Source organism: Toxotes jaculatrix, chromosome 15 (assembly GCF_017976425.1).
Source record: "Toxotes jaculatrix isolate fToxJac2 chromosome 15, fToxJac2.pri, whole genome shotgun sequence".
In the NCBI taxonomy this organism is placed as follows: domain Eukaryota; kingdom Metazoa; phylum Chordata; class Actinopteri; family Toxotidae; genus Toxotes; species Toxotes jaculatrix.
Window position 1 is genome coordinate 19,375,333 of NC_054408.1, and position 27,967 is coordinate 19,403,299.

Below are 27,967 nucleotides of genomic sequence, written 5' to 3' on the forward strand. Positions count from 1 at the left end.
TATCCTAAACTCAGGCAGATGGCGTGTAGCTGGAAATTATTGCAGGATGGTGATAATTGTCTCACAGAGACTGAAGATGCTGACAGTCATGATGTAAATGACTTTAATGGTTATGCTTGTCATGTTGGTGATGGTGACAGTAATGAGGATAAAAAGACAGGTCACTGCTATTCAACTCTTATATACTGCATATCCTTTTGTAAAGTGCATAACCTCATCTGTCTGTTCATTTTAACTTTTTAATGGTTAGATTTTATGTGACACCAGGACACAAACTGGTTTGTGACTTAGTTTGTTTTATCTTTTGGTTTCTAATCCTTAACAATCCCTTTACTTCAAGGAACAACTCAGTAATTCCAATTTAACCTTTTTTTAATTTGTCTATACTCATTTTTATTTTGCTCATGCAACGTGTTAAAATATATCCACTTATCCATGTATTTTCTGGTGGGGACATCCTTCTGTTTTGCTTTGTATTTTATGTTCCGCCTTCCCTTTTCCCATGAATTGTAAAAATGAAAAAATCATGCTGAGAAAACAAAAATCAATCTCTGTTGGTTTTGTAGTGTGATTGTGGAAATGGGAGATCCAAAGCTGTGACCAGAATTTAATTAGAAAAAAAAAAAAAGATAAATTGCAAGCCGTATTTGTCCCAAAATAAAATGACATGTCAAATTACAGCCTTGTGGCAAAATATTTTTTACTTCTCTTTGTTCAGTTGTTACATCATAAGTTGCTACAAACCTTGCTGGGGAAGATTAACAAATCGGGGAAAAAAATATGATTTTATTTTCACTCAGGTGGTTTAAATAATTGACATATTTCCCAGACTCAGCAAAACTTTTACTTTGCATCACAGTTAGTGGCATGCTGCCCCTCAAACTAATTTTCCGTGCAATGAAATTTCTTTGACACAAGGCAATGAATTTTGCCCGACCTTAGATGATAGGAGGTGTAAGGTCTGCAAGATATTGGCCCTGTACTGAGGAAAAAAAAGCTACCTCTTGCAGAGACGGAGGCAGATGTGTGATGAGAAATCTGTCCCTGGTAGACCTGTAGGAACAAAACAGTGTAATGGTTAGAGACCTCATATTCAAGTATAATGAAAGTCAAGCAAAAAACTTGAAAAATAAAACAAAACAAAACCCTGACCTGAATACAAATGATCTCACTCCTACAAACTGTGTCTTATTTGGATTTACTAGAAATGCGAGCAAAGATGGGTGGTTGGATGCCTTTGAGGATGATTCGTTTTAATTAGGTTTTTAGCAGGAGGTTAAAGTATTCATGCCAGAAAAATAACAAGCCCGAAGGCTAATGAAATGGAACTTACCTGAAGAAGCTTTACACATTTGTGGTTGGTCCATGCAGCCTTTCACAGTCATTTATGGCATGAGCTTTAAAACAATGCAGAAGTGTTTCTGAATTGTGTTATTTTTATGTGGAAATTGTGTTTATTGAAAAATTTTTTCCAGGATTTGTGTAAAAAAAAATTTTGTGGAGTTTTTTTTTCATCTGATGTCTGAATTTGAGGTCTGAGGATGATGATGAAAACCAGATGTTTGGTATGTAAGAAACAACCATTAACTAATAAATACAACTCCAAAAACAGAATAATGGGGCATGTGTTCTACATGCCATTATAATAATAATTCCAATGTGAACTTCAACATATTTTTTTCCCCTAACTCCTTCCAATTCAAGAGAAATTGTCCACAATTTGTGACATATAAAGAAAAAACTCGTGACATATAAAGAAAAAAGAAAAATAAAGACGATAAGAGACAGATAAAAAAGAGGGCAGAAAAAAAAGTTAAATAAGAAATAAGGAAATAATAACAATAGAAAGTGGAGGCGAGCTGAGTTTGAATTTGCTAAGCCATCATCTTCAACCCCAGAGGTGAGGAAGAGCACGGTTCCAAGAGAAGACAGGCGCATGGGGACAATCTGTCTGGGTTAACAGTTAATGTGTCTCCTGTAGGCAGAAGGAGGAGGTTAGAGGGATGCAGTAGGAGGCCAGGGGGAGAGGTAAAAAGCCCACGAGGGTTGGATGGGAGGGTCGTGCCAGGTAGCGTGGAAGGAGGTGTCAGGGTTGTTTTGTGTGCAGTTAGAGAAAGTGTCAGGTGTCAGGGTGGGCCAGTCCCACTGAGGTGCACTCTGTGGATTACTGTGTACTGTGTAAGCTGTATTTTAGCGTTGTTAGTCACTGAGACATGGAGAACTTGGCTCTGGCACTGACGGTTAAGTCTTGTTGGTTATTCACTAATGGTACAGACATTGTTGCGTCAGATTTGGTTATCAGAATTTATTCACACCCCTGGCAAATTTTGACTTAAAGTTACTTTTAAATGTAAATAAAAGCTGAGAAATATTTTTTCCCCACAATGATGCCTGTTGTACATCGTCTTATTATCTTCTGGGAGACGCCTGTGTCATTTCCAATCAAGAAAACACTTGCTGGTTGAATAAAAGTAACTTTAAGTCAAAATTTGCCAGGGGTATGAATAATTTAGGACTTGACTGTATGTCCTCTCCTCTCCCTCCTTTTGCATGTCTGTCATGTGAATTGTCTCGTGACCTGCCAAGTCATCATGTCTCTTTATTAAAAATACATACAGTGGGTACATAAAGTATTCAGACCCACTTAAATTTTTCACTCTTTGTCATATTGCAGCCCTTTGCTAAAATCATTTAAGTTCATTTTTGTTCCTCATTAATGTACACACAGCACCCCATATTGACAGAGAAACACGGAATTGTTGAAGTTTTTGCAAATTTATTAAAAAAGAAAAACTGAAATATCACACAGCCATAAGTATTCAGACCCTTTGCTCAGTATTTAGTAGAAGCATCCTTTTGAGCTAACACAGCCATGAGTCTTTTTGGGAATGATGCAACAAGTTTTTCACACTTGATTTGGGGATCCTCTGCCATTCTTCCTTGCAGATCCTTTCCAGTTCTGTGAGGTTGGATGGTGAATGTTGGTGGACAGCCATTTTCAGGTCTCTCCAGAGATGCTCAATTGGGTTTAAGTCAGGGCTCTGGCTGGGCCATTCAACAACAGTCACAGAGTTGTCCTGAAGCCACTCCTTCGTTATTTGAGCTGTGTGCTTAGGGTCATTGTCTTGTTGGAAGGTGAACCTTCGGCCCAGTCTGATGTCCTGAGCACTCTGGAGAAGGTTTTCGTCCAGGATGTCCCTGTACTTGGCCATAATTGGACAGGTGATGAGCAGTGCCTGGTTTTAAATATATGAGGGTCACAGCAAAGGGTCTGAATACTTATGGCTGTGTGATATTTCAGTTTTTCTTTTTTAATAAATCTGCAAAAATTTCAACAATTCCGTGTTTCTCTGTCAATATGGGGTGCTGTGTGTACATTAATGAGGAAAAAAATGAACTTAAATGATTTTAGCAAATGGCTGCAATTTAACAAAGAGTGAAAAATTTAAGTGGGTCTGAATACTTTCCGTACACACTGTATATTAAATCTGGGTTTCTTTGACTTAACCTCAACTTTCTCATAAGTTTTGTATGTGAGAAAAATCCTAATCACAGGGACATTAAGGCAGTCTTTCTTGTGGTCAAATTAAGCCTAGTTCAATAGCTCGTATTTCTCCAGTTTTCTAACCATTTACAACTAAAACACGGCCTTTGCTCTTTCACAGCTTTTTCTGCAACTATCTAACTTAGACAATTAAAAGTTGACTAATTTCTTTCCATAATAGAATTTTCACCATACTTCCCAGCTGTAGAATATTAAGATTGATTTTCTCTCTTCAGTGATTGAGGTTTGGGTTCAAACCTTAATGCAGTTGCAAAAACTGCAAACAAAACTTTATTTTCCACTTTTGTCACTTTCACACTGAAACCGTCTCTGACACACACACACACACTTCTTATTTCCCTCCCACACAGTGGTACACTGATGTAACCCGTCACACATGGGTGCACAGGAGAGATTCACTCCCCATCTTAATGAACTTGTTTATTAGTTGTGTGGGTGAGGTTTTCACAGATGTGTGTGTGGTTTTAAATTATCAGTTGTGTCCTTTACAGCCCCTGGTTTTACTTTTTTATTCTTTCACAATAGAACTGTCACTTCTCACACTCGCTTGGCCAAACTCAAAATGGTTCGATTAACTTCAAAATATAATAACATTACTGCCTTTTCTGCTTTTTCACGATACCTAATGAAAGAGCTGCATTCTTGTCTTTTCACTGCCAAAGGGAGAGGTTTCACTAACAATTTCTATAGAAGAAAGTATCAGTGTAACTCATATGCATCTCAGATTTCTTCTAGTTCTTTTGTTGAGTGCACAGTCTTGATCAGTGCATTGGTAGGAGACTTGCATTCTGCCTTTTCATTAAAGGTGACTGTTAGCAAGGTCATGTGTAAATGTCTCCTTACATTACATGGATAGATATATATGACAAACAAATCCTTAGCTTTTACACTGACACATGCTGCCCACACACACCCACACACCCACACACACACAAAAAAACAAACAAACTGAAAGCAGACCATAAACAGGAACTGAATAGTGTCTAACATAATAAGATGACAGCATTCAGTACACATCAGACTGGATACTTTTTGTAGTTAGAAGACAGCGAGGTGCACCGGCCTGCATTAGTTTCCATAATTTTAGCAGCATCATTGTATTTAGCACTGCGAAATGTTCAATGAGCAAGAATTGCTCAAATATGACTCCTTTCAGCACTTATTAAATCCCACATGGCAAAGATACAACGGCCAAATGTTTTTCATGTTAAGATGGCCTGCAAAACATCAGGAGGGAGTGGAGAGAAGCTAAATTTAGCTGCTTTATACAGAGTTGCATTGTTCAATCTATGATAACACATCACATTTATTAAGCTGATCATATGCTTTGCATGTAAATCATGAACCTGCAAAGTCACACAAAACTATAATTGTCAAATAAATATAGTATCACAATTTCCTCAGAATATAAGTATTATATAGCATAAGATGAAAATACTCAAGTAAGTTTCACCATTCTGTTTGAGAAGGTTTACTGATTGGAATAAAAGGTTCTCAAAGGCTATTTCAATGCGATTTGTGTTCTGTTACATTCTATAACATACTATAGTGTTCTTATCACTATGTGTAGGGTAAAAGGATATAACATCCAACAAAGTCCAGGAAAAGTAGATCACATCACACTCACTCTCCTTCAGACAATGACCCAAACCGGCTGTGAATGGACAGGAGATGGCAGAAGGCAGTGATGGATCAGGAAGTCACTTAGGAGGAATAGAAGCAGATAGTGGGAAGGATGAAAGCTGGAATACTGTACAGAAGATTAATGATAGGTGAAAATGTAAAAAACAGAGGCAGCAAAATGAAAGTTCACAGATGGCAAAAAGGCGATAATGAGCAAATTTGGTAGCAACAGTAGACGGAAACAAAGAATACGAAGCCATCATTAAACTGGCTCTAGAAAGTGCTTCATTTGGTGAGTGGAACAAATGTCATCTACCTAAAGCAATAAACATGTTAATGAGATTAGGAGCGTGAGGGGTTTGTGTAATGGATCACTGTTGATTCTTTGAAGGGCCATACGTAGCAAGGGAAGGCTATTGGATTAAATAAGATTGAAGGTAAAAAGGTGCAAGGAACATTGTATTGTTATAAAAACATGGTCCGAGGCATAATTTTGGGAATACCCACAATAGTACCAAAAGACAAGATTTTAAAAAATGCTGCAATGGTGATAGAGGCAAAACGCTTGAAAACTACTCACAATGGTGAGAAATCTGACAGTCTGTCGGTAATGTTGAAATCTGATGAGGAAAGACTAACTGTCCAAAACATATATTGTATGTATGAACATGGAATGTGACAAAGGGGGCAAAGCTTAAGTGCAGCAGCTGAGGAGGGGAACATAGCTCTGCTTACCGGGGGAGCGATTGATGCCAGTGAGAGAGCAGCAGAAGTGCAGTGACTGAAAATGTCCCAAGGGATTATATGAAAAAAGGATTGTGCAGCCAGGCTCATCGAACACTCATCTAATTAGTACAGAGAGCAACCCAGTGTAGGGGATGTAGTAAGGTAAAGGAAGACACACAGATTGTGGGGAGAACTGAGTTTGTACTGTTTATGGTTGATGTTATAAAATGTTCTGGTCAAACAGGTGGGAAGACTGAAGAGATCAAAACTATAAGGCAGTCAGGAATGATAGGAAGACTGGGAAAGGTGGCAGCATTCATGCGGAATTGAAAGAGGTTTAATCCTATCAATTTAGAGAAAGAACGTGGATCAATAGTGGTCAAAATCATTCATTAGAAACATTAATCCAGTACAAAAGGTCTCAGGCAGAGACACTATATTGAGGTTGTTTAAAAAAATGGTTGTGTAATGGGAAAAATTCCAGTCCTGAGAGAGTAAACACATTTTCTAGAAATGAGAGACTTTTTTTCTGACTCTAGGACTCAGAAATTTGGAAAGCCCAAACAAATTAGTTGATGGTAGCTGCTGAGAAAAGCATATAATACATTGTGGAAGGAAGGACTGCTTAGTGCTTAGTAAGTAAGTTAGGTGTGGGCGACAGGATGTACAACTGGGCGCTGGACTTCCTATTCAGCAGGACAACAGAGGTAAGGATGGAGAATGGAGCCCTGCAGGGCAGTGTTTGAAGTCCCATGCTATTAAACATCATGATTAGTTATGTTTTAAAGCAAGTCAAGAAGGGTTTAGAGAAATCAGACTGTAATTGAGATCGTGAAGCAGTGGGCAAATAAGTGGGCTTTTCAGTTATCTGTAGTGAAGACATAAGTGATATGTTTTTCTAGATGTCACAAGGCAATTTCCTTGAAGCTATACAGCCAAACACTTGCACAGGTCATTGTGATCAGGTTTCTTGGAGTGTTGCTTGATGAAAAGCCTGGAGGTAGCATGCTGTTAAAGTAAAGTAAAGGACTGGAGTAAAAAGATCAACAATCACTTTAGATGCCTGTCAGGACAAGACGGGGGAGCAACAAGCTCATCATTGTTGAATGTATACCATATGAAAGGTACACCAGACTGTGTGTGTGTGTGTGTAGCTTCAGCAGCAGCGAGAGAGTTGCCTTAATAAGCTGGATGTGGAGCAGGTGCAAGGACCATATAAAACATCTGCAGTAGCTGCCTTGCAAGGTGAAAAGGGACAGCTGCCATTATGGATAACAAGAGAGGAACTTTTGCTGGCATACTGGGTTAATCTACTGGGGCAAACTGGGAGCTCACACCCTACAAAGGCCTTCCTGCAGCAATGCTGGGAGCTTTGGTTGGGTAGTAAACATAAAAGCAGAATATACAGATTTATGTAACATACAGTCCAACAGTCCCATCTTCAGCTATTCCTCTTTGGTTATTCATGTTTCCATTAACAGATTTAAATAAACAGCAACAACGGAGGAAGAAATCCTAACAGTTAATGCAGGGAACATAACACAACACTACACTGAGCAGCACTGTAAATAAGTCGGTGTTTACAAAAAAAAAATCTTTAAAGACCCCCGAGACTGGATGCACAGGAGCCACAGTTTTCATCCCACAGTGAGAAAAGTATCACTGTATATGTTATTATTATACACAGATCTTTTCAATGTGTGTTATAAGTAAAATGAGAGATGCATTCTGGATGACAAACTGAGTGCTCTCATATATATTCATTCCCCCTTTGTAATAATCAGTGAATGATTGCCTTCCTCAGCTCTGTCACGGCTTGTGAATCATTTATTAAAATACAGAGGAAGATGTAATGAAAAATCCATTTGTTCTAACAACACTGATGTCAATACTCACACAGGTGCAACTAGTCCAAGGAGTGACACAATGTGGGTCTGCAAATTGGACAGGTTTGAAAACAAAACTGATGATGTATTGTGATGTATATATTATGTCTAAAAAAAAAAAAAAAAAAAAAAGGAGACAGCGTCAGAAATGATTCCCAGAACATGTCACACAATTATATTCTCAAGGGGGCAGTTAAGAAAAGATCTCTATCTCCCAAATTCAAATCAGAGTAATTACACTTGCGTTAATGACCTGGCCTGATGATTTGGTTCCTGTAACTAAACTTATCTCTTTTCTAACTAACCAGAGGTCAACTAACTAACCCACTTTTCTGTGGGTGCAGTAAAAGCACGGGGACACCGTCTTGTCTAGATCCACCTTTGTTAATGACCCTAAAGCAACATGGGGAAAAAAAAACAAACTTCGCCAAGTGATGTGGCACATCACACATCTTCTTATCACTCCGCCAAATAGTCCGACATTAACCAAGACAAACAATAAACCTGAGAAAAATTAGAAATCACAAAACAAATCCTCACAAAAATAAATCTCATCTTACAATACCACAGTTTCACCTCTCATTCCCTCATGCTGAATATTTGAGTCAAAGTCAGTGAGGAAGGCTGAACTTCAAGCACAGGAGATGACTTTTTGTAGTGACTATTCATCCAGCAGGGGTCAGTGTTGAGTCCAGTTTTGCACATGAACTTCTGTTGAAGGGTGAAGCTTTTTCATCCATTTGTCTTTGTGCTTCTCTGTGACTCATCCTCTTTTTCCTGCATTGGCACTGAATGCTACCATTGAATATGCATTTTTAATGAGGACTTGTTTTGTGTCAGAGTTACATAATTTGAAAGGAGACTGGACTGACTGAGCTAACCCGACTTCATGACTGATGACAGATCAAAGCTTTATTAATATCCAATGCCATTGTCAGTTACATAAAACAAATGATTACTTTATCAAAAACTCTAGTCACACAGTAGTTGTTTGTGAGTATGTGGAAAAAAAATCACTTTTTTAAAAAAACCTTCTTTTACATGTAAATACAGTGTCAGTTGTCCTTGCCCCAGTACTTGTCCCTGAAGACTACCACAACACCATCTTGCCAGATATGTCCTTTCCCCCTCCATGTTCCTTTCATATATCTGTGTGAGATTTACTGGCCTACTACAGCACGCTGACTGACACAGAATTAAAACAATTATATTCAAATTGAAAATACTACATCTCAGGTGTAGAGAGGTTTTCAACACGGTTCACACAATGGATGATTCACACAACTCTGACAACAAACAGAGGAGTGTTCACCAACCTGCCAGGCTGACGAGTGGCTAATTTATATCATCACAAAACAAACTCCATGCTGGGAAGTGAGCTATCGGGACATATTGTGCTCTGGCGCAATCAGCTCTTTTCTCTCATCTCAGGCACTCACAGCAGCCACACTCTCTAGGTGTCTGTCAGGTTTGAGTACCAATTTATTCAGAGGCAAAACAAACGTTTCCTGAAGAGTATGTCTGTAATGGTTGCACCTTCCTCATCAGTTATTATTTTTAAATACAAGGCAATAAGTAAAATACTTTGTTCGGCTTTGACATTTCATTTACTGCAAAACAAAAACAGTTCTAAATGCATCCTTTTGATTTTTATCTGCAGTGGTTTGGACAAGGGTGAAATGAGCCATGTTTCCAAACAAGGTGTGCGCGCACAGTATATTTCTGTGTGTCTCTTTACTAGACAGTGACTGTATTGTGACTGTATCGGTTTTGAAATTTAACTTGCCAATGAAAGCTAACTCTTGGTGCAACTTTCCCCAAAGGAGAGGTAAGTTGAGCTAAAGCAGAAACAACTCTGGGTGAAATATAGGCAATACAGTGGCATGCAGTTACATTATAGGCTGCCGAATACCAGTGATGCCTTATATATAATATATGATCTAAATGTAAACAAGTGAAACCATACGTTTGTAAGCAGCTATAGCAAGAAGAGAATAACCATGTGAGCTTTATATGCACTGAACAGTGACATGAAATATGCAGCACTAAACTTTTACTGAGTCATTTGTGTCCATATTTGCAGTTTGGAAAGTTAAATATCAGCATTGCTTTCCACACACAGAACTGTATCTCCAGTGTGAAAACTGTGAAAGGTCCCATATTAAAATAAGTGAAATGCCATCCTTCGAAAGAGACGGGCTTTTGAGAAGAGCAATGATGAAAATACACTTGATTGAAGCTGCTGGGGGAAGTGAAGATACACATTCAGCACAGTGACTGTAAAGGCAGCGCACGCTAGACAAGCCACACTATAGGCAGCACAGTATAAGGATTACTAAATAAGAAGCTTGATGAAATTATAGGTCTGTCTGTTGGGCTGTCAAACTGACTGTTGATATGAGAATGAGAATGGCAGGCTGTGATGGAAACATATTGCAATTTCTGTGAATAAAAGTTCTTAAAATGTGACCGTTTCCTTTTTTGTCGGCTCTGTGTTTGAGTGCCACAAATGCTTGACCCTTTTGTGCCTTCAGTGTACTGACAAATTCTCCCTTGCTTTACAGTAAACATCCAGAGAGTGCTTTTCATACTGAGCAAGCATTCCTAAGAAATGTGTAACTGCTTGGTGAAAGCAAGCAGATAGAAGCGATACAGTTTTGGGTCTGAACTCAATGAGCTTCAGAGAGACTTTACAAGTACTGGTTGCTCACCACTTCATCAGGGTGAATGGGTCAAACCTGCCCAGGCTGTGGCTCCAGCACTGTGAAGAGGCCTGCGATGCTGAAGAGAGATCATTAAATATAAGTGGATGAACTTTTCCACTACTTGCGCTGAGAAAAAAAAATTAGCGCTTGGAAGTAAATTCACACAATAATCACAGCCTGTTCAGACTCTGTTTCAGACAAGCTGGGGCACGCTCTCGGGATCTCTTTCCATTTCTGCAAAAATGCAATCAGAAAGTTTTTGACTCTCTGCCTGTCTCTCGTCTCGACTGTTACAACGCTAACATAAGGTTGTAAAGTGGTTTGTTTTACGCCCATTACATGCCGGGCTAATGCTTGCTCACAAATGTCAACCTGACAGCTGCATGCCATCAACAGTTACCATGTGAACAGGATGCTGTACACAGTGTGATGTGCTGGCATATGCACTAAATACATTAGATCATCAATGAGTCACCAGGCAGGCTCTGCCGCTGTGTGCATTGTGCTACAGGCTTTTGGTTTTCTTGGCAGCATAATTAGAGGTTCATGCACAAAGTGCTTTATAAACAGTTGCAGAGATTTTACAGAGGGGGGTGGTTTTTCACCCAGTATTACGAATGGCAGAGCGTGACAATAATGTGTACCACTCCCGTGCCCTCTGCCGGACTTTTATCTCACAAATGCTTGTTCCATGGTTTGGACTGCTGTGTTAGCCTGCCTTGTCAGCACCGTGGACAGCTCCTTCAGCACCACTGCAGCTAAAAACACTGAATGGAGCAACAGGCAATGCTCCATTTGCTGGATGGAGCAACAGGCAATGAGAACTTCTACTTACACACTGACATTCTTGAAGCAGACGTCTCATGACTGGGTCCACAATCACAAGGAGCTGAGTAGTTATTGATTCTGCCATCTATACGAATCTAGTTGTTAGTAAATTAAGTCATACAAAATATCAGTTATTTGCACATTGTATTTCTCTTTGGTTTGGTCTCTCTGGTGACCAAAGACTGAGCTAAAAGTGGAGTGGATACAGGCGGCTAGCTGCTGTTGCTCCATCTGCTGGATGTGTAAATGGATAACTATTTGCTGAGATGTTTGCCTCATCAACTATGTCAGGCGATAAAAGTGTTGAGTTTACAGGTTACTTATGCTGCCTCCAAGTGGCCAAAGATTTTTTTTGGAGCTTTAACTTACTGTACTCACGTGCCACGCCACAGACTAACAGAAGTGTCACCGTGCGCACGGGGCATCTTCCTCTGCAAGAGCCAGCGACATGACACGGCAGCCTTACTGATTTCTCATTTCTAAGAACCTTTCCGAACGCACGAGAGGAGGGGGTGGACGAAAAAAAAAAAAAAAAAAAAGAAAACACGTGGAACTCGATGAAGTCCAATGCCGCATCCTTTCCTCCGCGCTGGACAGCTCAGCTCTGGATCACAACTTGTGATTAAACTTTCTGGTCATGTGAAGCTCTCAGTGATGCACCGACATCAGAGGAGATGTTTATCTGAAGCATGAGGTCGCTTGGATTCAAATGAACGCACAGTGGTATTTTTGCACTGCTGCAGGCGAAGGCAGACAGAGGAACTATGAACTTGCTCGCGTGGATATTGCTCATAAACTTTTCTGTCTGCTGGACTTCGGTTGACGCACAGGTGAGGAAACATTTATTGTGAGCTTGTTCTTCAAGCAAACTGTTTTTTTTTTTTTTTTTTTAACAGTAAAACAGTCGGAATGTTTTGCTACAGAAGCCATACATTTGCACAATAGCAGTAATAATAATCCCCTCTTGAGACTGTTAAAAAAGCTTATTGTCAACAAATTGAGATGAAAACAAAAAATCACATTAGCCTGTTATAATTTCGGAGGAATCGGAAAGGGGGAAAAGCCATCTTTTTTTCCGCATATGAGCATGACATGCAGCAAGGCGGCTCACTTCCCCTCTGAGTGTACAGACACAACAGTCAAGCTTTAAAGAACTAACATTTCTGGATGGAGTTGCAGCGTATTTGCCCATCTTCTCTATCTTTCCTCTGTATTACAGTGTTGCTGAGTCTTTCGCCCTCTAGATACAAAAGTGACAAAGAGAAATGGACAACACCAGGGAACGAAGCACATGAGTCATATATTCTGTACTATAATCTTTTCTGACAGTTTCCTCTACATTTCTGTGACAAATAACCTGTTGATATCTGGCCAGCATTTCAGTCTCTCTATTTTTCTTTTCACGGGATCGGTGCAACAACGGGACTGCAGAAAGTCTGCGTTTATGAGATGGACTTTTCAGGAGTTGTATTAATAAGCACCGTCTGCCTTAAAATTTCTAATTAGACTAATCAGTGTAATATCTTGTGCAAACTCCTGAAAGCTCTACTGAGTGATATAAGTACTTTATCCTCACATAATTAGATTTCAAATGATCTTCGCTGCAGCGTGTAAGGTGATCACCGGTGGAGTAAAATTCACCAGACTCGCAGGATTATTAGTCACTGACCTTTGAGTCAGAGCAATTCACAGTGAAGTGGAATCTGCAACGTGGTTATTGATGTGTCACTAGTTTGAACTGAATCCAGAAGGATGGTGAGAAATTAAAGTCAAAATGGTCACAAATGTGTATCACACGATCTACAAATGAAAAATAAGGTTTACAAACGTGTGCTCACCGATTTGTGCGTGTCATTTTTGATGCTCACAAATGTGTGTTTATGTTTTGTTTTACCTTAACCCACCAGTAGAGATTGAGGAAGTCTCTGTCCTCCCTACATCATTTCCAGATTGTTTTGCGAGTAGGCAGAGAGCACTGGTTAGGGTATGGGTAAAGGTTAGGTTAAGGTAAGGGAAACACATTTTAACAGGGAAACCAATGTCATTTACCCCAGAATCTATCACTGTTCCCAAGCCTTGGAAACTTTTTAAAATAACACAGCAGACTGTGCAGTTTTAGTTTACAACCCAGAACTGGAAGCCTCTTTCTACCCCCTGCTGAGTTGTGCTGTGCTAAGACAGAAATATCAGGCTTTTCAGGAGTTTTCTTAATAAACTAATTCTGAGGCCTGATGCTGTAACAGCTGTTTATCACTGGACCACAACTGCAACAGCTGCTCCGTGTAAGCCCTGTGCAAATCTTTTTCATGCTGGCATCTGCACTCACTGCGAGGTCTGCCTCTAACATTTGACATGCTCTTGGCTCATTTGTAAACATACAGACATGAAACACAAATGGCTCAAATCAGCACCTTGACTGCCTCTTTGAAATTATAGCTGTGCTTTTGCCTGCTCGCATCTTAATATTTGCCTGTGAATAGATGGTAGAATTGTCAGTGAGAGAGACAAGATGTGCTTTTAAGTTTATAATGGTAACCTTTTTTTGGGGAAAAAAAACCCACTTTGAATGTGAGAGTATTTTGAAATGTTGTGAAATATGCCTGGAGGGTATCTTGAACAGTAATAGGTGCAAATGTGTGGTATGAACAAATACAGAAGAAATACATTACACTCCACATACTGAAATTGACTAAATACACACATACTGTAGGCACTATGCAATCAGTTGTAAATAATGCTGCCAAGGCTGCAGGTGTGAATTCACTGCACACCATAGAAAGAGGCTTTCTATGTAACATTATATAAATACATTTAAACAAAGTCAGCAATGGTCGCCTCATAATCCTTGATAAACGGACACAGCTTGTCCACATCAGCAGAGATTTACTGTACTTGCCAGATCAGCCAATTTATTTCTGCGATGGAAATGCAAGGCCAGTTGAATTGCAGCTGAAAAAAGATGCGCACCCATCTGGACTGTGACTACACACCACAGATTACTGTAAAGAAACAATAGCTCGCCTGCCACCTCTGTAATTAAAACTTTTCTCCTGACTCTCTCTTCTCTTCCCCTCCTCCTCAATCCTTATCTCCTAATGCAATGTGAAAAGCACAGGACTTTGATTCTGGAGACTGGGATGTGTGTAATGTGTCTCATGTGTGGTCAGATTAAGGCTACAAAAACAGGGAAAGATGATGGCTACATGCAAATTGGAGTTGTGAATTTAGTAGTTTGGTTATAAATATCGAAGAAGTAAACACATCCTGTCTTGTGCTTCAGCTCAAAGTTGACATGTCCAGTAGTTAACCAAGATGACCGTCTTTCCCTAACTTTAACCAAATACTTTGAGACACCTAAACAGAACCATTAAAATCATCTTTGAAAAAAAAAAAAGTCCACAATGTTAGTCCAAGCGCACTACACAACTGTGGCAGCCATCAAGAAAATCATCATACATCAAAGTAATTTACTATAATAAACACAGTTGGGACGCTTGACAAAACATCCTCTTCCATTATGTCTGCTGCACACTCACTCTTAAGCATGTACCTCTTAACAATGGGTACATAGTCTGTAAAAGACATAGGGTATGCCTGACTGGTCTGCTTAATGGTCTGCCCGAAATCTCATTTTACATGGTTCTATAAACTTGGTGCTATAAAGAAAATGTTCCTCTCTTTGACATGCTGACAGGTTATAAGACAGCATGAATCCATAATGAAGTCTTCATTCAAATATTCACTGCATGTATTGAAATATGATGTCTGGGATGATTGCCACACCTACAGACACGTAGAGATCACAGAAACTTTGAGACATTGCCTGCTAGGCCGTTACAATCTCTGCATATGATGATAAATACAAAAAGCTGTCAAATCTATCACAAATCAATCTTCTATATCTGTTTATTGACCCGATGCCACAGATCTGATGGTGTCATAAGCTCTCCAGCTGTTCCCCAGCAGAGACTCATGAGTTTCTTATTATAGCTTGAACTGACTTCAGACATTGACATAACATCCTGGATTTCAGCAGTTAACAACTACCACCTCAGAGTGGGTCTGAGTAAAAAAAAAAAAAAAAAAGTTTCAGATCTTAATAAAACAGATAGGAAGGGCTAATTCTTCTAGGAATTAAGGAAATTAAGTGAAATAAATTGAGCAGAAAAGATGATTAGAAAACCAAAGGATAAAACATGAAATCCATGGACATACAGTAACAGAACTCCAGATAAAAGCCTCTGGATCCTTAATGGCTTCTTTAGATAATAAGCAACCTTGTCATTCTAAATATCGAGCATGGGGTATTAGCTTTCATCAAATAGCATTGTGTGATAGAAGACACATAGAAGCAGTATATCTTACTACTGCTCAGGACCTAAAATGAAAGATAATCTTTGATATAACGAGGTCATTTAAAACTTGGATACCTTAAAATTCATTCTAAAAGATGCATGTAACCAGTGCAGTTCAGTCCAGACTGAAAGAAGTTTTACACATTTATAGTCCCCACCATTCCTGAGTATTCAACTATATTCCTGAGGATAATAATATGTTTTATTAGAAGCGAGTCTTTCATGACAGCACTATGACAGGATTTCTTAAGCAGCTTTTTAAATTTTTTTTTTATGGCACAGAAACTGTTTTTATGGGTCTGGTGAGGCTGACTGAATTTAGAGTTGAGTTTATGATATTGGTTGTTTTCTTTGCGAGATGCTGGGAGCTGGGTTTTCTACTGCTTAGTCAGAATGTGGTCAAGAAGACAAGTGACAGACGTTATCTCCCCCTGATGGGGTTACTGACTGGATCATGTGTCCTCACATTAAAAAAAAATGCCATTTTTTAGAGGAGGTTCAGGGATAGAGAAATCCCAGGAAGATGAATATTCAGAGCTATCTGTACTCGACCTGGACTGACTGTATCTGACTGACTAACTTTTTTTTTTTATACTTTAGCTGAGTCTTATTTGGCCTGAAAATTGGATGGATACCGTTTACTAAAACTATTAAAGTATCTACAACCAAGTCAGCTCTTCTCTTGGATAACCATGACCTGGATGACTGAGAATCTTCACAGGAACTAAAAAGGCTCCTTTGCTTTCAAAGACACAATGTTGAAAAATCTCTTTGCAGCAGGTTCTTTAAAGGTGGTAAGAAAACTGCAGTTTTTCATTGCAATTTGACCTAGTTTTAAGCTCCTATCTATGACTTTAGTGACATAGTTCTAGGTGCACACTGAACAAAATATTAAAATGTACTAAATTGTGCTTCTAAATAATAATATTGGGGTTTGATGTCAGTGTTTCACTCACAGCAGACGGCGCTGTGTTCTTTCTCATTTTCCTTGAGAATAAGGCCGAACTGTCTGTATAGATGGAATTTATTGTGGACACAGATGTACTTCAGATGATCCCTTCTAAGGCTTTTTATAGCAACTCTATGGTGGCTGAGAGAGCTCAACATGTTGCAACTCAACATCAATTTTACAACACATGCACTGCAAATACACACAACACAATCAAATACAGAAATGCTCTACGAGTAGACAATGGAAGTGTTTACAAGGGACACACAAAAAAGCGATGAACCCTGCTGGGACACACTTGCTTTTCAATGCTTTGTGACTTTTGAAGTTACTAAAGTCGGCTACTTGTCAGTAGTGTTAGAAAATGAGCTGAAATGTAAAATTTTTTTGGTTTATTTTAACATTGTGATTGCATGATTCAGATATTATCCTCTGTTAACCTAGCCATAGCCTTTGGCTTATTATTAGCCAACCAATTCAAATCACTGTCCAGCTGGGTTCATTACTTTTTTTTATATCTGAAACACTTCTGTTGTCTCACATTTCTGTGTTCGGTTGTATTGTGTGTATTCACAGAGCTCAAGTCAAAAGTGTTGATCAATATGTGTTTAAAAGTTACAATAAAAGCCAAAAAGTGTGTTTGGTTTGATGGTTGTGTGAAAAAGATTAGTTCAATAAAGGCTTGTGTCAACAGAGGAATTGTGTGGTGGATTTTAGCTGCTCTACAATTTACCCACCTAAATCATTTATTCATTGTTTTTTAATGCAACTAGACTCCACGCTCTTTATTGGGAACACCTGTACACCTTCTTAGTCCTGCAATTATCCAGTCAACCAATCATGTGGCAGCAGTGCAATACGTAGGCTACAATCATGCAGATAAAGGTCAGGAGCTTCAGTTAACACTCACATCAAACATAAGAATGAAGGAAAAAAAAAAGTGATCTCAGTGACTGTGGCATAATTGTTGGTGCCAGATAGGCTAGTTTGAGTATTTCTGAAACAGCTGATCTCCTGGGATTTCATGCACAACAGTCTCTAGAGGCTGCAAAAAAAACAACAAAAAAAAACGAGTGGCAGTTCTGTGGACAGAAAAACATTGTCGATGAGAGAGGTCAGGGGAGAATGGCTGGACTGGTTGGAGCTGACAGTTTCTGCTGAGGGTGCAGATGGTAGGGTCAAAGTTAGGAGTCAACAGCATGAATCCATGAACCCAACCTGCCATGTGTCAACAGTCCAGGCTGCTGCTGGTGGTGTAATGGTGTGGGTAATGAGGACTGTTTAAATGCCACAGCCTGACTATTGTTGCTGAACATCCCTTTATGGCCACAATTTATCATCTTCTAATGGCTACTTCCAGAATGATAATGCACCAAGTCTTCAGTGGCCTCCATAGTCACCAAATCTGAATCCAGAAGATCACCTCTGGGATGTGGTAGAACAGGAATTTTCAGCTGACAAATCTTTAGAAATTATGTGATGCAGTCATGTCAACGTGGACCAGAACCTCAAAGGAATGTTCCAGACATTTTTTTTGGAATCCATGCTACAAGGAACCAAGACTGTTTTGAGAGCAAAATGAGGAGCTACCCAGTATTATTGTGGTGTTCCTCATAAAGTGCTCAGTAAAGTGTGTGAGAGTATAATACTCACTACACAGAAGAACACAATATTGTTGCACATCGGTCAGTGTGTTGGAAGTGTAGCTTTATTTAGTAGTGCTCTGAATGCTACAAGTAAAACTTAATGTAAAATGGATAAGGAGCCAATAAAAATTAGATGAACAAAGGCTAATGCATGAACAATCATCTCTGTAATGGTAAAACAGGAAGAATCATGTGTATTCAGGGGCAAAGTTCACAATATTTGCGAGTGAACAAGAATTAAAATGAAAAATGTGTTATAAAATGTTGTTTCTCGTGGCTTTCTGTTATTGTTTATGTTGTCACAACTACTGTCAATATTCCCAAGTGTTGGCCTGGCCCCACAGAAGTTAGCATATGGCAAGATGTGCCAGATGTTACTGAAAAGCCAATTTCAGCAGTGGGTGATTTACATGCATACAGGGGTCAAAGATCTGATCTGGTTTGTTTGTGCTCCACAGATGGGGTTTGATGGTCCTCTCTCTGCACAGGAGCAGATGTACATCCTTTACGAAATCAAACTGCAGTGCTACCAGAACCTCTCCAACACTGACCCAGGGTCCGCAGGTACAAAACGTACACAGAGAGAGTCACATTTTTGGAAAATGCTACACAATACATTCATGTGAAATCAATGCAATTCCAAGTGTTATGCTAAAATGGTGAAAAAAAGTCTGAAACTTTCAGGAGAACGTGGAGACAGATTTTTGAAGTGCAATTTCTAGCATGTTATTTCGATTATTAAATACATATACTGTAGAGTATATAGGGAGATGTTTGCTGAGGCTTACTGTTGATACGCTTGTCAAGCTTTCCAATCTAGCACAGCACAATTCACAGTAGAAACCTTGCCGATTTGGTTCTTTGCAGTTTTTGAAACAATGGCTCTTTGATTTTAGATCAAAGTAGAGAAAAGCACACTTCTCATTTTGAGCTGGCTGCAATGACAACTGTTGCTGGGCAATTTTAATTAATTCAGCTAACATTACCTCCCTCATCAGTCCAATAAAGAGCAGGATTGAACTGCTGATGACAGCTTAAACTCTAAGAGTATCCAGGACCACTGCCACACACAGTGGATGCACTTTTTAACAACACGACTGTTTTTTTAAAATCCAGTAGTATCTCGGGCTGTGCCTAGATTTTCGGCCAGAGCACTGGTCTATTCTTCACTGTACACAGTGGATATAAATACTTGCAAACTGCTTAAATCCAATGCTTGACAGACCTGTCCTGTCTTGCTAGGACTGCTAAGCTATGATTGGACATAGGGGAGAGGTTTAGGGAACAGTCAGTGTGATAGAATAAGTGTGATATGACCAGAGGTTCAATTTCTGTTGTGGAACTTTTGCATCAAAGCTGCAGTCACTTCCTATCACAAAAAAACAAAAAAACAAAAAACAAAACACTGAGTTTGAAACTATTTTCAACTTAACTTTTAGATGTTAAACCTTTACAGTGCAGCACAAAATCGTCACAGTGGCAGCAAGAAGACCCATGAATGTTTACTGTCTTGAAAGAATTTTAAGTAGCGATGCAGGATAAATTATTTGACTAGAGTGAATAGAAAGAGCAATGTGCATTTTACAGTGTTTTTTCCACATATAAGTATAGCAATTTGGTGGGCAGGGCAACAAAGAGATGAGCTAGTGGAGGTGCAGTTTGTTTGTAGTGTCCATTTCACTTCCTGTCATCTTTAAGTGGTATCTATAAGTATCTATGAGTGGCTCTCACATCTGTCACTTATGTTTGAGTTTGTATACATCCTGCACAATAAACCCACTCACATGAACTGGTTTCTGTTAATAGCTTACTATTACTTACTATTACTAACCAATGAGGAACATGTGCTCCTAGAAAACCAGTGCAGAGCAAAGATTCACTATACTAATACTCACTTGTGGGGAACAATACAATGAATGAGATGATGTGTAGTACTGTATGACTGAATTTCTCATTCACTATGTAAATGTAAACTGAAAAGGGCATGTTTCAAGATTTCATTACCTAATGAACATGGATTTGGTTTGCCTGACTGAATGAACAATGTATCTTTGTTTAGTGATACTAAGTTTAGGATTGTTAATTTAAAAATAAGCTGTACCCAAAACCATCCTTTGTAGAAGTTTTTCCACATTCGTTCAGGTTGTAAAACTCTCCCCAGAGGAGTTTTAAGACAATAAGGATTATATCTTGTGATCATTTAGAACAGATGTCCCCTATGGTGAAATGACATCTGTAACTGCTGATTTGGAAGTTAACCCTAGGTGATTGTCATGAGTTTTTACAGTAGGTGTGATCAGAAGAAATCCTTTATTGTCCCTCATGTTGGGAAAGGCATTTATGGCATACTGACTACAGGTATAAATAGTCACGCTACAGAACACTCTCCAGACAGCACTGCAGAACACACTGTGAACTGTATGTCTTGTCTCCATGCTGCATGACATTAAAAGACTTGATTCACAACCCCTGGTCTGACTGTCCAACCACTCAAACTCATTGCATATGTAGGTAATAAGCACAGTAAATTACATCACTTTTTCCTCACATTTTACTGTGTAATTGTGAACAATACTGGGAATTGTCAGTGTCGAATGTGTGCTACCACACACATCACACCATCAATTTCTGTAACTCTCTGAAAATGACAGTCTGACATTCACACCCACTTTGTGCTGTGATTAGTCATCTGTGAAGAGGTGAGACAGTACGCAGGGTTTGGATTTCTCTGTCTAGCTCTCTTTTTTTCCCCTCACTATTTACACAACTATTCCTGTCCCTTTCTGTGTGAACAGATGCATATACGCTGTGAATATATTCCAGGAGAGGCTGTTTGAAAATGTACAACATTATCCACATATTTATATGATTATTTCATCTTGCCCCCTCTCCATGTTGGTCAGCTTTTCACTGCGGATTTTAGTACAGCTGGTTGGAACGTCTGTAAACACTCGTCTGATACGGTCAAATAACACGTTTTACAAATCAGTTGTATTAGGTGCTATTTATTCCATTTACAGAACTGCATCACATCTGTTAAAGCAGAGGTGGTTCTGTTTTTCTGGTCCCTCACTGAAGGGACAAAATCACTATGAGTCACAAACAGATTTAATTTCTCATTAGAGGGCAACGTGAGGACTGACTCATGAAGACTCATTTTTATGATAAAAAGTACATTTCGCATTAACCCAATAATTCGACGCCATTCAACAAAGAGCCCACTTGACATTTAGAAAATTAGTTTGACTAGAAGTTTACCAGCAACCAACGAGAGTTAAAATAAGGTTCAGTAGCTGTAACCAACATTTGCCAGATTAGTTGTTACAATAGGCTATGCAGGGGAAAAAAAAAAGACAAAGATTACTACTGACCATGTACCAGATGGCAGTGTGGGTAAGTGTGTGTTGACTTCGTCTCCTTCTCACTGCAGATGAGGTGTGCCCTCCAGACTGGGATGGCCTTATCTGCTGGCCCCGTGGTTCCCCTGGGCTGGTTACTAAGGTTCCCTGCCCGTCTTACATCTATGATTTCAACCACAAAGGTTAACAGTTTATTTATTCATGTTTTTGTTTTTTTTGAAGATGCACCATCACCAACACTGAGAACTTTGAGACTGCAAGGAAGTTAAATGTAAAGATAAAAGCAGAATGACTCACTAGCACATACAGTAAAGCCTGAAATTATTCATACCCCTGGCAAATTTTGACTTAAAGTTACTTTTATTCAACCAGCAAGTGTTTTCTTGATTGGAAATGACACATGCGTTTCCCAGAAGATAAGACGATGTACAAGAGGCATCATTTTGGAAAAAAATATTTCTCAGCTTTTATTTACATTTAAAAGTAACTTTAAGTCAAAATTTGCCAGAGGTATGAATAATTTCGGGCTTGACTGTAAGATCAACACACAGCTGCACTTGGATGATCAGAAAACTGGACACCAACTGTGATTCCTCATGTTCCATTTAAATGTCTTAAACTGAAAATGGTCAAAACCAGAATAAGACTAAAAAAACCATGATACTAGTGCACATGTAAACTCCATGTACTTATAGTCCTAGACTGTGCACAAAGCCAGGGCCGTGAACCTGAAGCAGCTAAATGGAATTCAGCCATCAGTTTTTTTTTTACTTTTATTACTGTGCTGCTACAGAGCTAACAGGGGAATGAGGAAGGTGTCACTCAAGCACTGCGTGTACATGAGGTGTAATTAGCCAAAAAGAATTAAAATTACTTGTGCAAGCTTACCTTGAGTGTGCAGGGTGTTTATTTTCTGCAGGCTTGTTGAAGGAAATTATTTCACAAGGGTAGAAGGCAAGTGCCCCAAAATCCTTGCTCCTAAAAACACAACATATCACAGTAAAGCATTATACATTTGAACCTCTTATAATATTATTCTGTTAAGATACTTTAATTATGACCACACACTCATTTTTCTGAAATGTCTTGCAAATGTCCATTCATTTAAGAATATTTGTTTACAGGACATGCTTACAGAAAGTGTGATATCAACAGCTCTTGGGTGTTTGTGGAACATTGGAACAAAACATGGACCAACTACTCAGAGTGTCTGCGCTTCCTTCAGCCCAGTGATGAGGAAGAGAGAGTAAGTATGACTGTAAAGATGTCTCAGCATCAACTGATCTGGTTAACAAGCTCATCCAGTTTTCTTTTAAATGCAACCTTCGTTTAACCAGGTGAATCCCACTGAGGGGCTCAGCCTCAGTGGGGAGATCTAGCCAGGACGGCAGCATTACAGATTGGACAATACAACATCAGGCACATAAATAAAACATAAAAACCAGTGACAATGTATGATGGCTCAAATAAACTAAAGAACAGGTAAAGTTGCAAAACAGCTGTCAGTATTGTGAGAGCTTAAAAAAAAGCTAAAGAAAAAAACAAAGACAGTTAGTAAATGAATCATTTACCATAGTCGATTATTCATCACATACATAGACATGTATACACACAGATTGTTTGCATATCAAAGCTGAAAATCACCCAGGGTCTCGCGGTCGAGCTAATGCGCGGCCCCACTGTGCACGGTGATGATGAAAAATGAAATGAGATGCCAGGCTGCCATGTGTGCTTCACCCTCATCTAAGGACACAATGTGCAGAAGTGGTGTAGAGCTTCAAATTCACATCTTACCTCATGATTGTAAAACTATAGAACAGCTCTTCAGTCCCTAAAGTCATAGCTCTCACATTCTTTTGCTTTTTACCGTTTGAAAGCAATGAACTTTCGACCCCTCATCAGAGGCTGCATGCACCTGAATTTTACATGTAATTTCATTCAAAGAGTTTCCCCTTGGGTCTGACGAAGCCAGATTATACAGCATTGTATCAGAAAAAATAACTGACAGTTTTTCTGTAATAATTTCCCGCAACCTAAGATTAATCTTGGATCCTTATGGTACCAACCCTCTAAATATGTTTTTCCTCAATATATGTTAACTTTTTCCTCAAATCTTTTTTGCAAGCATGGAGGTGCAGGAGGTTTAAAATGAAAACTCCACTTTTAAACTTATTAACAAACGTATGAATCTCCTTAACTTCAAAATCAGATTATAAATATAATTATATAGTATAAATGTTCACTACTTTCAAGTTGATCCTTCTATCCACCCTTTGATATGCAGCCTGTTCATCCAGGCAGCCATGCCCGAGGGACTATTCGTCACCTGCTCTGTGAAAATGAAAAAGCACTAGAGCCATGTACACCATGAACAATGAATGTGGCCATTGTTCATGGTATCAGCTGAATCTTCAGGCTCCTGTCAGTCTGACCAGTGCTTGAAAAGATGACATTATGTTAGATTCCAGACAAACACACGCTTTAAAAAAAAAAACAAAAACAAAAAACTCCTGATGTCTTTTCCAGTTTGCGAGCATTTTGACTTTATAAACTGATGTTCTAATTATCTTCAGACTAAACTCACACTGAGTTACAGATCTGGGAATGGGGCTACCCAGCAATATTAGCATGAGTTAATCCTGTATCTTCTCCTGTCAAAACACAAACACAGAATGATTAGACCTAAAACATAATTGACCATGGATTTCTGGTTTTCTTTCCAGGATCCTGTTTAGCCAAACAACTGTGAGTGATGCTTGCGTATATTTTGTGAGTCTGTTTCACATGAAATCTTTCTCTGTGTGTCCACAGCAAGACTTCTTTGAGCGGCTGTACGTCATGTATACCATTGGTTACGCTGTGTCCTTCAGCTCTCTGCTAGTGGCCATCTTCATTATTGGATATTTCAAGTAAGAGAGAGAGGAGTTTTTTTTAATATTTTTGCTAATACCAGGAGATGGTCATTGTCTTTGTCTGCATTTTCACATCTTACATTGCAAAACAACAGCAATGTTTAGTGCTCGACAGCTGTGCACTTTACAGGTTAGTCACTGTTTTTTGAAAAGTCTCTGAGCCCCCCTGGGATTGTAGTTCTCATTGTAACACCTGCACCATCTTCCTCTTTTCAGCCCTCATGATTGTGTTCTGCTATGTTCCAGTTGCAAACAATATTTCTGACCACACTACACAGTATGCATTGTGCTACATCGATGATGACAAAATGGCAAAACTGAGTACACTAACACATGCCAGGACGCAAATTACTCATTTGCTTTGTTACATAATTGGGGCATTCAGACACTCACATTTGCTAATGTGTTATAGCAAAAATATAGCTATAGGGTTGTTAAATATATGGCATGTTTGGCATAAAACAGAATAAATGGCCAGTAACATTTAACTTCTTGGGACTATGATTCATAATAATGTCCTAATTTTTTAATTTTTGTTTTTGTGCAAAGAACTGTTTAATTTAATGCCAATCATAGGGAAAATAGAGCTGGAGCAAAATTATTACACCTCCAATCAATCAATCCCAGTGTAATGTTAGTGTAATTTTGTCAGCGCACAGCAGGTCAGATGAGCATCCAGATATGTGAAATTTGTCTACATGAAATCATGCATGTTCATTATATAAATGGAGTAAAGTTTCTGCAGTAAATGAACGATGACTTACCATTTACACAGGCTTAAATAGTCTTTTCCTGTCTTTCCTACAACTAACACCAAATTACAATGTGTAATTTCAAGACACTTTACAGGAATCTACAAGAGACTATGAAATCAGTGACCCATAAAATGATCACTATTACTGAAAAGCCAGGTAACATCCAAGAAAAGAAAGGGCACTGCTGTGATTTTCAGAGCTGAAGGCAGAATAACATTCTCACAGTGACTTGAATGGAAATGTTGTAGTGCAGTGTGTGGTACGGCATGTTAACTTGGATTCAGCTCTTGTGCTGCAGACAGAGATATATGGCCCATTTTGTTAAAATTCTGAGCATGTAAAATTAGCCTCGATTTCAATATTTGAGCAGCATAAAACGTTTGCAGTCAGGCTGTGTACAGCATCTCTGTTTTTGAAAGAAGAGCGAACCTGACACATTTAGATTTTATTAGAAAAATAAACCTTTAATGTAAAGGAAAGCATTACCTTCCTTCACCTGCACCAAATGAAAATAAAACAGGAGGCCTAGTTGGTATAAAGATAACATTTTACACTCCCTTTAATCTTGTAACTCACGCCATCTGAACTTCAAAAGCCTTTTGTAAATCCCTGGCCACTTGAAACTGTATACAAGCCTACGTAGCTGAAGTGGCCCAGCTTTAACCTTTTAAAGCCAGGAGTCAGGAAGAGAGACTAAGATGAGTACAAAAAAAAAGAAAAAAAAAAAGAAAAAAAAAAGAAAAAAAAAAGAAAAAAAAAGAAAAAAAAAGAAAAACATGATTTACATAAAAAAATGAAAGCATTATCTGTATAGATGTAAATACATTATGAATAGTTACTATATACTCATTTTAAAACAAATCCTTTTAAGTTGCTCCCTGATTGTACAATAACCCAATGTCCAGCTATGAAGAGACTAACAACTGATCTGAGAACGCAAGAAACTTATGTTTGGTTATTTCAACCTTTACAGGGGCACATCGGTGCAGCCTATTTCTTTTCAAGGCATCTATGTAGTGAACACCGTGTCAGCATTAAAGACATCTCCCTTTATGGGCACTCTTTAAAAAAGAATATTTTTATTTGGGACATCCAGGATATCTGTTTCCATGGTAAAACAAAACTTACATCAATATTATATAGCAAAGTATCTGCAAGTCAAAGACAAAGCTGAAATCTTAATGCACATTGAAACTGTTCATGACCACACTTGACACAAATACATCTGCCACACGCTGCTCTCCACAATAATTAACACGAGAACCATCAAGCTCAAGTCAAGTCATAAGAGCCAATCAAGGATGACTCAATTATATAACTTTATATTCAGTCAGACTCATGAACAAACCTTTGCTGCTCAGTAAATTACCTACACAAACCCTGTCATCATGTTCACTGCAGCTCACTGAATTGGAGGATTTTTATTTTATTTTTTTTACAGTAATTATAAGCAGCAACCACAAGGACAACAGCAGCAGCAACAACAACAACAACACTAGTACTGTTTAGAATGAAAATATATGGTAATGTAAGTGGTCCAGAGAAGTACTTCAGCCTAAGTGCATCTGTCAACCATGGTTACAGTTTCTGACAGTTTCCTTCTGCAGTCATTAAGAACAACAAACTGTGTTTGTTATGTGGAGGGCAGGAACACGGGGAAGAGGACCCAAACACTGACATCAAGCAGGCAGATTACTGATGAAATTTTAATAACAAAAGGAACTGGCTTACAGGTAGACGGGTGAGAAACAAGAGTGCATGCAGCAAGGAAACAAAACTCAGAGAAATCCAAAAACATCCATGTAGGGAAAAAATAACTCAGAACATGAACTCAAAGAAAAACTGAGGACAGCTATACAAAAACTCAGAAACATAAACTTGAAGGAAACTAAGAATTCTTACTTACAAAATGGCAAAAGAGGCAAATCCAAAGAAACAGGAGGAAACGAACACAGGAGAGCAAACGCAGGAGCAAACAGACAAAGAGACCGCAGAGACTTAAATACACAAGAGGTAATTGGGAACAGGTGACACACATCAGGGCGGAGCAGACAATCACAAAGGAGGGAAAAACAAACAAAGACAGGAAGTAACTTCACAACAGAGACACAAGTGATGTCTCTACAAAATAAAACAGGAAATACTAGACAGAAAACAAAGAAACCAAACCAGAGTCCAGAACAGAGTCACTGCAGGGCTGATCATTGACAGTTTGAGATCTCAAAAAGAGGGAGACGAATGTAGAAATGCTGTGCTGGCCTCTGTTATAAAATTCTGCAAGGACAACAATGTGTCACTGCCAGAGACCTGTGAAGTAACTCACATATACCTACAATAAGGTGGGTTATGAAGACAACTTCTTGGTTCCCACTAGTTTGCAGTAGGTGGGAAAAACTTGAGCTTTGACAGTTTCTCCTCTCTGACAGAAATTGGCAGGGTCCCTGAGGATTCCTCTGCCTCCTGTTGGAACAGAGATGGACCTACAGTAAAGTATCTTGCTATTGTTGTTGTGCAAAACTATTTTCTGAGAGATGCCACCTGCACAGTTTTCCTTTCATTAACTTCTATAGTAGACAGTGAAAATGTGGGGAGGAAGAGGATGATGTGATCAAAGCCTTTTGCTTGAATCAAGAGGCCCACACTAAAGGCTTTTTTCTT

General features: G+C 38.9%; 1 protein-coding gene and 1 long non-coding RNA gene across 2 annotated transcripts in view; one reads left to right on the forward strand and one right to left on the reverse strand.

The window, feature by feature from the left end:
* Positions 1–808: 808 nt before the first annotated feature.
* LOC121194496 lies at positions 809–27,270 on the reverse strand. Its single transcript, XR_005895384.1, has 5 exons — positions 27,216–27,270; positions 22,531–22,620; positions 21,655–21,804; positions 1,334–1,397; positions 809–1,053 (listed from the first exon to the last, which is right to left on the reverse strand). It is a non-coding gene; the product is annotated as an uncharacterized LOC121194496 (long non-coding RNA).
* The window catches only part of pth2ra (parathyroid hormone 2 receptor a), a 39,136-nt gene continuing 23,246 nt past the window's right edge, over positions 12,078–27,967 (forward strand). Inside the window, exons 1-5 of the mRNA XM_041057413.1 lie at positions 12,078–12,163; positions 18,742–18,847; positions 21,714–21,824; positions 22,767–22,888; positions 24,454–24,551. Coding sequence (XP_040913347.1) covers positions 12,098–12,163; positions 18,742–18,847; positions 21,714–21,824; positions 22,767–22,888; positions 24,454–24,551 — 503 coding nt within the window. The 5' untranslated portion in view covers positions 12,078–12,097. The remainder of the gene's footprint in view (positions 12,164–18,741; positions 18,848–21,713; positions 21,825–22,766; positions 22,889–24,453; positions 24,552–27,967) is intronic.